Consider the following 12157-nt stretch of genomic DNA (forward strand, 5'->3'; position numbering starts at 1 on the left):
TGGTTATGTGTTGGGCTGTGACCCAAAGGGTCAGCAGTCTGAAACCATCAGTCACTCCCATGAACAGTTACAGTCTTGGAAGCTCACTGGGGCAGTTCTACCCTGTCCTTTAGGGTCGCTATGTGTCGGCATCCACTCGATGACAGTGAGTGTGGTGTGGCTTTGTGGAATTTAGATGAGGCCATTCCCTGAATCTCAGTGTGATTATGTGTAAAATATGCATAATAGCTACTTCTCCAGAGAGTTGAGATCGTGCATGTGGAAATGAAATGCTGTGTAAGTAGTAAACACTATGAAAACAGACACTCCTGGTTAGCATTATTAATTAGTAATAACGGAAGAAAGCTAGAGCCGCACATCTCAGGCCATTGCCTCTACTCCTCACAAAGACACCTGAGTTGTTACCTCCTCCAAAAGGTACAAGATCAGAAGAAAATGAAGGTGATCTATGGTCTCTTAGGGTAGGCAGGCTCCCTACTCCAAGTACTCAGACACAGCTGCCCGGAGCTCTTTGCCAAGCGGGGACAAGGAAGGCAGAATAAGCACTACGTCAGCATGTCACTGAACTTGAAGCTGGGAAAACAAGAGATACTGCAGCCCTCAACTGAATGGAGTTCGCTTGTCATATCTAGTCTCACCTATAGTCAGAGCCAACGGGAATGTAGTTCAAACAAGCCCTTGCACAAAAGCCTCACACAATAGCCATACAGTTTTCAATTAAGACACTAGTATTTCAAACCTCTGACCCCCAGGCTCGGAAAGCTTTCTCCAGTCTTAAGGCATTCATGGCATAGGTTCCGAAATTGTCGATTCCCTCCTCCTGGCCCGCCTTCATGAGAGCGTCATAAAGCGTTGCAGCATCTTCTCGCCTGTGGTACAGCTCCCAGCCCAACTCACCTGAAACAAACCCACAGGTGCCATGCCAGACTGTTAGGTCTAGAACGCATAACTAAGGCAGGTAAAAGCAGCAGAGATTCCATTTCTGCACCACAGACCCTGCCAATTTTTTTTTAGAAAGATCAATCCATAAAGAGTTACAACAAAATTCCCTTCTAAAAAGGAGCCTGTTATCTCCTGGATGCGTGTGTGCCCCATCCAGACGCACACGTAGCGGCCAGCATGTGGGACACTTCTAAAGATGCATGAAGCCTGTGCACCAGGAGTTAATCTCTACCCTGGAGCCTTACTTCACAAGGCTTGACTATACTTGTATTTGCCAGGACAACAATGCTGGGCGCATCACTAGGGTGTCAAAGTTTATCAAGATAATGGGGACAAGGTTTAGGTACCTCAACCCTCACCTCACACCTTTGCCCAGGAGTCACAAGGCTTGAAGATAAAGTCAATGGACAATTTTCCAAAGCCTCTTCATTGTGGGCAGCCATAGTCCCTGAGTCTTTCCATTCCCGCCTCTTCCCCTCTTGCCGTGTTGCTCGCTGTCATTGCTGGGGCCCCAAAGCCAAGGACATGAAGGCCAACCTAAACGGTCCTGCTTAGTTTCCATTGTGGACACGGCTTTGCTAGGACTGGGAAGGAAAGGGACAGAGGGCAGGGTAGGAGGTAGGCTAGGCCAGGGAAGAATGACAACCTCTCAGCCTATTTGTCCTCTTTGTTCTCCAACATTGAAGACTGCGTGTGATTGTTGAAGAGATGCGTGGGCAGTGGGTATTCCTTGTATGAAGGGACCAGGAAGTCTAGAGAAGATCAGAAGCGAGTCCCAGAGATGCTTCATTCATCTCGGTGTTAAATACCAACTATGTGCCAGGTCAGAAAATAGATGAAGATGTCACTGGAAGAGGACCTCTTGCTGGGTCAAGTCGAGAGGGAGTGAGAAAGAGGAGGACCTTCCACGACAGGGAGCGACACAATATTGGCTCCAGCGTAACAACCGCTGTGAGAAGGATGCAGGCCCTGGGAGGGTTTCGTTCCCTTATGAACAGGGTCATAGTGAGCTGGGATGGACTGGCTGCCACCCAATAGCCCCGCATGGACTTAGATGTTGGAAGAGCAGTGGGTGAGTGGGAATGACCTAAGAAAGGTGCTGATGTGGTTTGAAGGGAGGCCAACCTGAATGTTCCCAAGAAGAGTCTGCTGACCTGAATATTCCGTGGACCCTCCAACTCTTTCATGCCCCACATTGTCTCACCTGCTCATCTCTCCTTTTACGTAAGAGGCACGCATGCAAATGGATCAACCAACCAGCAACTTGTGGAACCACTTGTAGTGACCAGCAGTGAGTCTATAGAGTTGCCATAAGAACTGGGTAGTAGAAAACTTACTCCAACGCACACTGGCAAAAGTAAATGAATCTAGTGGTACACATTTGACAGCTTCTTGGATTTATCTTAAAGACTGTCTCCACTGTTTCTCAGTTCTCACCAGTGTGTTGTTATTAGGGGCTGTCAAAGTGGTTCCGACCCATGGCAACAAGGGAATGAAACACTGCCTGACTTTGGACTCTCCTCACCACCGTTGCTGGATGCAGTTCATAGTGACAGCCACGCGTCAATTCACTTACCCGTGTACGAGATCCGAATGGCAGTGACAGGAATGTTGGAAACCATTAAGGGCTTGGTTTGAAGAAACTTGAAAACTCCATCACTAAGATCTTCCGAGGTGAGTTTCTGAAGGACCTTTCTTGCATTTGGCCCTGCGACTCCAAGGACGCCAAGCTCGTCAGTGATGTTTTTAATGTCAACCTCATATCCACCTTTCACTGCTTCTTCTTCAATCCACCTGCATTTAAGTCACAAACAGGGTGAATTCTGGTTCCACCCCTTGTTCAGAAAATTTGCATTTCTACCCCACATATACTGAATCAGATATATATATATATATATATATATATATATATATATATATATATATATATATATATATATCACCTGGGTATCTGGTTAAACTATAGATTCTGAGTCAAAGCCCTGGTGTTAAATCTTACTTGAATAAGGCATTTTGGACCGAAAACATGCTCTAGGTCAGAAACTCCAGCAAATTCCCCAGAATGTCATTTTATTTAACCACATAAAAATTTTAAAGCTAACGAAACTGAGCCCCTGACACATTAAGCAAGTGTCTTTTAAACACTCACTTAAAAATATGGGAGTCATTTTTCATAGTACAGAGGATCCTTCCATTTAAATGAACTCTGCTTCACAATTCTTTTAAGTAGTGACAGCCCTTTGCATTTAAACTAATGATTCAATCTTCAAAAATTAATATAAAGCCAAATTTTCTCTAATGCCTCTACACAGGAGGCATGCTGCCACCGTTAAAGGTTAATAATGCACCTGCCACCAGGCATAATTGCTTTGACAATCAAGGAAGTGACTTAAAAAACCCTCTAAAAACTGGTTTGAATTTCTAAGTCTTGAAGGTAGGTGGGTGCGTTATTAAGACCCTCCTACAGGACTGGCTTTTAATTAACCGAGCAGTAGGTGGTGCAATTCAAGTCTACCATAAAATGTTCACCTGGAATTGTATAAAGCTAAGCTACTAAGGTGGGCCCTAGTACGTCTTGGATGGAAACATGCAATTTGAATCGTTTTATAACTAGTGTGAGCCTCTGTCAGATTAAAACATTTGTTAAACATCAATAGTCTTTCAGATATGTGTATGTTAAAGACCCTGTGAAAGTAAGAGCCCCAGGTAGCACTGTCAGGTGAGCATTAGATCGTTAAGGTCAGCAGTTCAAAACCAGCAGCCACAGCCACTTCTCAGGTGAAAGCTGAGGCTATCTGCTCCCATAAAGGTTTGCAAGAGCCTTGGAAACCCTATAGGGCAGCGGTTCTCAACCTGTGGGTCGAGACTCCTTTGGGAGTTGAATGGCCTTTTCACAGGGGTCACCCAATTCACAACAATAGCAAAATGACAGTTAGGGAGTAGCAATGAAAATAATGTTATGGTTGGTGGGTCAATAACAGCATAAGGAACTGTATTAAAGGGTCGTGGCATTAGGAAGGTTGAGAACCACTGCTATCGTGCATCCCTATGAGTGGGTGCTTATGTATGGTTTGGGGGTATGCAAAGGTTCAGGTTGGTGGATTCATGATTTAGATCCAGATGTTGGGCAGAGATCATGAAATATCACAAAGGGAGAAACGAACTTAGGCAGGCAGCTTACTAAGATCAATGATGGGCATCAGAGTCAAAAAGACTAGACTAAGATCATTACTTCTGCCTCAGTTTCCTTGCTCCCAACAGAAAATAATACTAGTAAAACTAAAGACTATTAAGAGAATGAACAGATAATGGGTAAAGGGATTTTAGCATACTGACCCTGTTTAATATTGTTTGCTTCGTACCCAGGTGACACAGTGGGTTATGCATTGGACTGCTAACCACAAGGTTAGAAGTTCAAAACCACCAGCTGTTCTGCAGGAGAAAGAATGAAGTTCTACTTCTGTAAAGATTTGTATTCTCAGAAACCCCCGGTCTTGTAAGATTGCTCAGAACTGACTCTATGGCAGTAAGTTTACGAGTCAGCAAACTCCATAGGTGGGTTTGTGTGTGCAGAGTTCCTATCAAGTACATGACCTTTATTTGGAATGATAAGGTTTAAGAACTAAAGAAGAAACCTGAGTGACGCCATGGTTAAGCTCTTGGAAGTTGTTTGAACCCATCAGTCATATCTTCGGGGGCAGTAGGTGTTGTTTTTGTTTTTTCAGCACAAAGGAATTGTTATTTAATTTACCTTTTAAAAATCATTTTATTAGGGGCTCTTACAGCTCTTATAACATTCCATCAATTGTATCAAGCATATTTGTACATATGTTGCCATCATAATTTTCAAAACATTGTCTACTTGAGCCCATAGTATCAGCTCTTTCCCCCCCTCCCTCCTCCACCTTCCCATCCTGGTGTATCCTTGATTGATTATATATTGTTACTGTTATTTCGTATCTTATACTGTCTATTGTCTCCCTTCACCCACATTCTGTTATTCGTCCCCTTGGGGAGGGGCTATATATCCAAACTTGTGATGGGTTCCCCCTTTCTCATCTTTCCCCTACCTGATCATCCCCCGACCCTCATGAGATCACTACTCCTGTGACCGTTCCTGTGGGGCTATCTTATCTTTCCTGAATTCATGTGTGGAGAACTCATATCTGTACTAATGTGTGTTCTCTGGTCAGATTTGTAAGATAGAACTGGGTCATGGTAGTGGTGGGGAGGAAGCATTCAGGAACTAGAGGAATGATGTGTGATTCCTCAGTGCTATACTGCACCTTAGCTGAATCATCCCTTCCTTAAACTCTTCTGTGGGGGGATATCCAATTGTCTACAGATGGGCTTTGGGTCTCCACTCCAACTCCCCTCTTTTGCATCAATACGATTTGTTTGGGATGGCAATGGGTTTTAAGAACTAAAGTTGTACCTCTAAGGATGGACAAACAAGAAACCCTAGGTAAGCCTGAGTCACTATGTAATATATACAGAATTGTATGCTTAGAGCAGTACTTACCTAAGATCATGAAGTTCAGATCCAGAGCCTGTTATTAGCAGGAACTCCCCCGGAGACTGGTGGGAAACAGTCAGCTCAGCATACACTCGGCCTTTTGGCGTTAACATGTGACTTATATTTGTAAAACCCACCTGCACAGATCAACGTAAAATTACCTCTGGATGAAGTCAATATCTTATGGGTTCTTTCATCATAGCATATATATAAAAGGGAAAACGTATGAATCATGCCATTCCTCAAACTCACTGCCATTGAGTTGATTCCAATTCATAGCAATCCTGTAGGACAGGGTAGAACTTCCTCTGTGGGTTTCCAAGATTGTAACTCTTTATGGGAGTAGAAAGCCACATACTTCCTCCCTCAGGGTGCCTGCTGGTTTCAAACTGCTGACTTTAATATTAGCAGCCCAACATATAAGTCCCTATGCCACCAGAACGACTGTTATCATATCATTTATACCAGTGATATTATCTATAAGTCTATTAGATTTAAACTCAAGATTAATTTTGAAGTTCTCAATTTGAAAGACTAATTACACACAGCTTTCTTTTAAGTTTCCATTGGCAGTAGTAAACACATCTATCAAGCCCTCCAATGGTCATTCACTCAACAAAAATGAAAATGTGAAAATTACCTATTTTCTTGACCAATTAAAAAGAAATTCTAATGTTAGACAGAAATTACTCAGACAGCTAGAAGACTAAATTTGTTTTTTCAAGCGAGGATGAAGAATTAAGTAGGTCACAATCCTGGACTCTGTGCCCCTACAAAGCTATTTACCTTTGGAATGACATTTGCACACAGATAGTCCAACAGTTTCACGGAGTCTTGGCCTTTGATGTGAAACTTGCCAAAGGGTGACAGGTCAATCACCCCGACTCTTTGCATAACCTGTTCGTGCTCGTAGCCCACAGGCTCAAACCAGTTTGTTCGACGAAAGCTGGGCCTGGAAGACAATGTTTAATGTCACAAAACAACTGCCATTCATCGACAGAAAACTACAGAACCGAAAGGGAACAAAGTAGCCCTGCTCCTCTAGAACTCTTATTGAGAAAAACAATGTGTATCTGAAAATCCTGTTCCACAAATCATGCACAGGGATTGGCACGTGCCTAGCCTTTTAAGTTGCTCATCTATCCCTTTGACCCAGATCATAGTGAATAAAGCACTAATTAATTAGAACATCAAAGAAGACACGTGGGCTTTCAAATCTGGAAGCACCCGTGGATGTTACAGTCTGGTGATTGGCAGCCTTGGTTACGTACTAGAGTGATCTGGAGCGGGGTATTTGTTCATGAAGTCCAATGGCTGGGTTGTTGCAATTGACTCTTGCTCAGAGCAGCTCTTCAGGACAGAGTACAACTACTAGGAGGGTTTCCAAGGCAGGGATCTTTTAAAGATCAGATTGTCACATCTTTCTCCAGCTCCAGACTAGTTAAATCCGAATATCTAGCGCCTAAAATGCAGAAGAAAGACTCGGCTTTCTACCCCCCTAAACAGCTAATGTCTCAGAAGCCACAGGGCCCCTCTGAGTCAGTGTTGACACCATAGCCCTGAGTCTGGAGCTCTGCAGAAGGGAAGAGTGTGCAGTCGGGACTGTGAAGTGCTCGTCTAGCCCAGCGCTGCTCCAGCATCCATGCACCTGTCAGGCCGTCCGTTCCACCTGTTCAAATGCAGGTACTGATTCAGTAGGTCTCAGAAGGGGCCTCTGAGTCTGCTTTCTAACAGGCTCCAAGGTGTTGTTGAAGCTGTTCGTCCACATCTTGAGTAAGCAAGCCCTGGCCCAACATCTACATCTTTCAGCAAAAAGACATAACGTGTCTTTCCAAGGCTCTTACATGAATGAATAACAGCGCTGAGCCTGGAACAAAGGTCTTTTCTGCCTTACAAGCAGGCCTTCTAATGCGTCTGCACTTCAGAGACGGATACTAAGTCTGCAAAACAGGGTCTGCAGTTTAATCATTAAATTGTAGAAGAAGCGTAGGCCAGATTCATCCAGCACAAGGTGAAGCATAGAGCTAGTGTCTGCATTATGTAGAAACAGCAAGCCAACCTCTTGCCACCAGAAAGAGAAAGAGAGAGAAGTCAAGATTGCCTGCCTCTACCGCCTAAATTCATTAACTAACAATGGGCCGGCTATTATTCTATGATCCAGCTAGACTTAGTCCTAAAACTAAAGAAAAAAAGTTCTAAGAAAAAGGTGTTTTAAGATTAAGTTTAATCGCTTCTCAGCCTTTTGGCTAAGATCAAATGTGAAGATTAAGTTTCTATGGATCATAGAATAAGTAGACATAAAATCCTGATTAACCAAAATGACAGCTCAAAAAATGTAGCTTAATTTTTGGATTTGCTATTTAATTTTTTGTGGTTTATGGGTTTCATTTTTTTTTTAAGTATTTATTCAACTCACTGCTATCAAGTCAATTTCAACTTATAGTGACTCTACGGGACAGCGTAGAAACTGCCCTGCCCCTTGGGGTTTCCTAGACTATAAATCTTTACAGGAGTAAACAGCCGCATCTTTCCCCCAACACATAATCACTCTTAGACTCAAGTAAAAAAGCAGCAGATATCGGTTAAGAGCAAATCAGAGGGTTGTCTCAGGGGGATTTATTACACTTTTGCATAAGCAGAAATACTACAGAAATGATCTTTTCCTCTAATTTATCCCCTTCCCCTATGATTTGCATTACTCAGTACACATATACTAGAAAGCAAGTACCCTAAGCTATTGTGTGATATATACAAAACCAGGACTATCCGGGCACTTTTCCTTTTGTGGTTGAATACTACACGATTCAATGGAACATTCTAAACCCCTGTGAGCACTCAGAAACCTGAGGGGAGGGGGAGGGGTTGGTCTGCCAGAGGAACAGATTCAGCAGAGACTGATAAATCTGCACTGAAGAGGATTCTCTGGGGCTTGGCTTCAGGACACTTGGGTCATGCAGCAGGACCAGGCATGGGATGAGGGAGTGGATCCATATGTTATGTATGAATTGATGCCAGGTGGACTAGACCAGTGCTTCCACGGACAGGAAAGAATTGTGGTAGCCAGGCTCCACGGTGCTCCTTCCAACAGGGTGGAAGGACCAAGTGTGAGTGCAAAGTTGCATATCCCTGATTTCCCTTCAGTGCACGGGCCAAGTTGATCATCCCTTACTTGTACTGAGGGTCTTGCCCGGGTCTGTAGAACCAGTGTGGCTGCTCCCAGCCCGCGTGGAAGCCCATGGAGCACCTCGACTTCAGGGTGGTGTAGAGCCCGCTGACACGGGTGGTCGGCCTCCCGGCAAACCGCTCTTCTTTAGGATAACCAACTGAAAATGGATAACCCACACGCTCAATAGCACATCATCAGAACACGATGGAAGGATTCCGAAAATGAAAATGACCAGATTTAAATTCCAGAAGCATGGTTACATGCAAGGACCTGACGTAGAAGGCAAAGCCATCATGGACACTGAGGGTAAAGCCAAACTACATTTTAAATCGAAAATCAGTGATGGCATTCACTTGTCAAATATATACATTTATATATAGCCCTGTTTGGTCTCAGAGGTGCCGTGCCCTAGAATCCAAAACAAACCCTCCTCCAGTGAAAGAGCATATAAAATCAGAGGTCCTGAAGGATCATTCTGGAAACCCCCTTGTAGTTCAGTGCCCTCAAGGCCGTTCTGCCCCTCAGCGAGCCTGGGCACACCAGAAGGAGCCATTTCCCGGTCTTGCACCGTCTGCACAGTCATTCTATGCTTGAGCTCATTGCTGCAGCCACTGGGACAATCTAGGTAAGCACTGTGGACAGTGGCAAATTCCCACGATACCAATATTGTTGAATCCATAGGACTCTCTTGCTTTGGCCTCTGTGTATTGAGTGGTTGTCCATTTTCCATAGCGATTGGGGTCCAGTTCTATCAGGTCAAAGGGAGGTTCTCCATGCAAGATCCACTCACTGAGGTACTTCCCCACTCCACCAGCGTGGATGATGCCGTAGCTGTGGAACACAGAGATACATACTCAGTTACTGAGACAGATGTCTCAAAGGGCCTAAAAGTAGAAGTATCCTATGTTATTTGCCACACACAATGAACATTAATTTTGCAGGGGGTTCTGGTGGCCTTGTGGTTATGCATTACACTGCGATCCTCAAGGTCAACCATTCAAGATGCTCCTTAGGAGAACATTAGTTTTATGACATATTTTCCCCCTCAAAAAATGGCAGTTTAGCTATCCAAATAAAACCCAGCCGCTTTAAAAAGAGGAGTACAGGGAGCATAATGGTTATGCATGGGGCTATCAACTGCAAGGTTGACAATTCAAAACTACCAGCAATTCCATGGGGAAAATATTCAACTTTCTACTCCAATAAGGAGTTACACTCTCAGAAACCCCTCGGAGCAGTTCTACCTTGTCTCACTATGAGTCAGAATCAACTGAATGGCAGTGAGCTTTTTATGGAGTTGTTTTGACACTTCAAGAGATGTGTTCCTTCTATACAGCACGTGACTCTAAGCCAGCAGGAGTCTTGTTGGTTTCATGGTTAGGTGTTGGGTTGCAATCTGAAAGGTTAGCAGTTTGAAACCACCAGCTCTCAAGAGAGGAAGGCAGGGCTTCCTAACCCCGTAAAGAGTTACAGTCTTGGAAACCCACAGGGGCAGTTCTACCCTGTCCTATGAGGTCACTATGGGTTGGCATCCACTCAATGGCAGTGAGGTTGATTTGGTAGAATGAAACATCCATCTTTTCTCAGATCTGTTCTGTTCTAGGCTCTTGGCCCATTCTCTTACAAACATTCAGGTAGGAAACCCTCCTAAGGGACCTATGAGGAAGAGGTGGGAGGGAACACTGGGCCCTCTGTATTCAGTCACTTGCTTGGAAAGTGGGCTTCAGAAGCAAAACATGTCTGTGGAAGATAAAGACTTTTTGATATCACCACGAAGTGACCACCATTTTACATTGGCCTCGTAAAGTTCTAGCCAACCACACTTGTCTAATGAAAATCCTTTAAGTCAAGAGACACTTAAGAGGAGTTGAGGGAGCAGAGGATCTTGAAGGAAGAACCAGGAAGAGGTGCTAGCTACATGAGCAGACATCAAGATGCAAGAAAATCCAGTAGTCCAAAACCCAGCCACAGGCAGCCTCCTGACTTCTATGAGGTTGGAAGGAGCCTTAGGAATGGAAGTGTTAACTAAGCTTTCCTACAGAAAGATACCAGTTTTGGTGATCTAGAGAAACTATAAATATCTAGCTTTGCTATGAAAGTCACAAGAAGAAGAAGAAAAAAATGGGTGTATAAGCAAATGTAATGAAGAAAGCTGATGGTGCTCGGCTATCAAAAGATATAGCATCTGGGCTCTTAAAGGCTTGAAGGTAAACAAGCAGCCATCCAGCTCAGAAACAACCAAGTCCACATGGAAGAAGCACACCAGGCTGTGTGATCATGAGGTGTTGAAGGGATGAGGTATCAGGCATCATCAGAATAAAAAAATCATATCATTGTGAATGAGGCAGAGTGGAGACCCAAAGCCCATCTGTAGGCAACTGGGCATCCCCTTACAGAAGGGTCGCGGGTAGGAGACAGGCCAATCAGGGTGCAGTATAGCAACAATGAAATATACAACTTTCCTATAGTTCCTAAATGTTTCCTCCCTCCCCTCTCACTATCATGATCCCAATTCTACCTTACAAATCTGGCTAGACCAGAGGATGTACACTGGTACAGATAGGAACTGGAAGCACAAGGAATCCAGGGAGGATGATCCATTCAGGACCAGTGGTAAGAGTGGCAATACCGGGAGGGTGGAGAGAGGGTGGGTTGGAAAGGGGGAACCGATTACAGGGATCTACATATAACCTCCTTCCTGGGGGACATACAGCAGAAAAGTGGGTGAAGGGAGAGGTCGGACAGTGTAATATATAACACAATAATAAGTTATACACTATCAAGGGTTCATGAGGGAGTGGGGAGCAGGGAGGGAGGGGAAAAATGAGGACCTGATGCCAGGGGCTTAGGCGGATAGCAAATGTTTTGAGAATGATGAGGGCAATGAATGTACAGATGTGCTTTACACAACTGATGTATGTATGGATTGTGATATGAGTTGTATGACCCCCAATAAAATTATTTTTTAAGTCAGAAAAAAACCCCAAAACCAAACCAAAACAAAAAAGAATGTCATAGAAATAAACAGCAGATTCAAGATAGAAATCCCATGCTCTGACCCTAGAGTGTATATCCTTGTTATTGGAATTCACATCGACAATTGCTCGTAGTCTGTTTTCAGCCCAGGTGCACATGACAGATGTTACTCACATTCTTGACAAATGCCCCGAGTTTAGCCAAGCAGGTGCTTCCTGGGGTCTGGTTCTCATGCCACCAGGTTCTTTCCTCTTAAACAACCTGCTGGAGCAAACAAATGGGGCAGAGAGCTGCCCTTTGGGAGTAACCCTGAACCAAATCTAGTTTACTTTTCAAAATGAAATCTTTTACAAACATCAGCTCTCTACACACTGACAAATTACATGTTAGAAATGATGCCATACCAGTGAGTGTTGCCCCACCTCCATCAAGAACTGGGATTGCTGCCCCGTCTAAAACAACCATTTCTAAATTGATCAAGCATTTCAGGGAGAGTCAGGAAGACCCCAACAATGAACCCACAAAGGCAAGACCATCCACCTCCACAAAGGAAGAAA

At 44.0% G+C, this 12157-nt stretch overlaps 1 protein-coding gene across 1 annotated transcript in view; it reads right to left on the bottom strand.

Moving 5' to 3' along the window:
- DMGDH (dimethylglycine dehydrogenase) overlaps nucleotides 1-12157 on the bottom strand; it is a 302254-nt gene that overhangs the window by 32527 nt on the left and 257570 nt on the right. The window contains exons 10-15 of the mRNA XM_075541210.1: nucleotides 9286-9455; nucleotides 8628-8781; nucleotides 6245-6410; nucleotides 5465-5595; nucleotides 2519-2736; nucleotides 740-897 (exon numbers count right to left, since the gene is read on the bottom strand). Coding sequence (XP_075397325.1) covers nucleotides 740-897; nucleotides 2519-2736; nucleotides 5465-5595; nucleotides 6245-6410; nucleotides 8628-8781; nucleotides 9286-9455 — 997 coding nt within the window. The remainder of the gene's footprint in view (nucleotides 1-739; nucleotides 898-2518; nucleotides 2737-5464; nucleotides 5596-6244; nucleotides 6411-8627; nucleotides 8782-9285; nucleotides 9456-12157) is intronic.

Source organism: Tenrec ecaudatus, chromosome 2 (genome assembly GCF_050624435.1).
Source record: "Tenrec ecaudatus isolate mTenEca1 chromosome 2, mTenEca1.hap1, whole genome shotgun sequence".
NCBI classification, from domain to species: domain Eukaryota; kingdom Metazoa; phylum Chordata; class Mammalia; order Afrosoricida; family Tenrecidae; genus Tenrec; species Tenrec ecaudatus.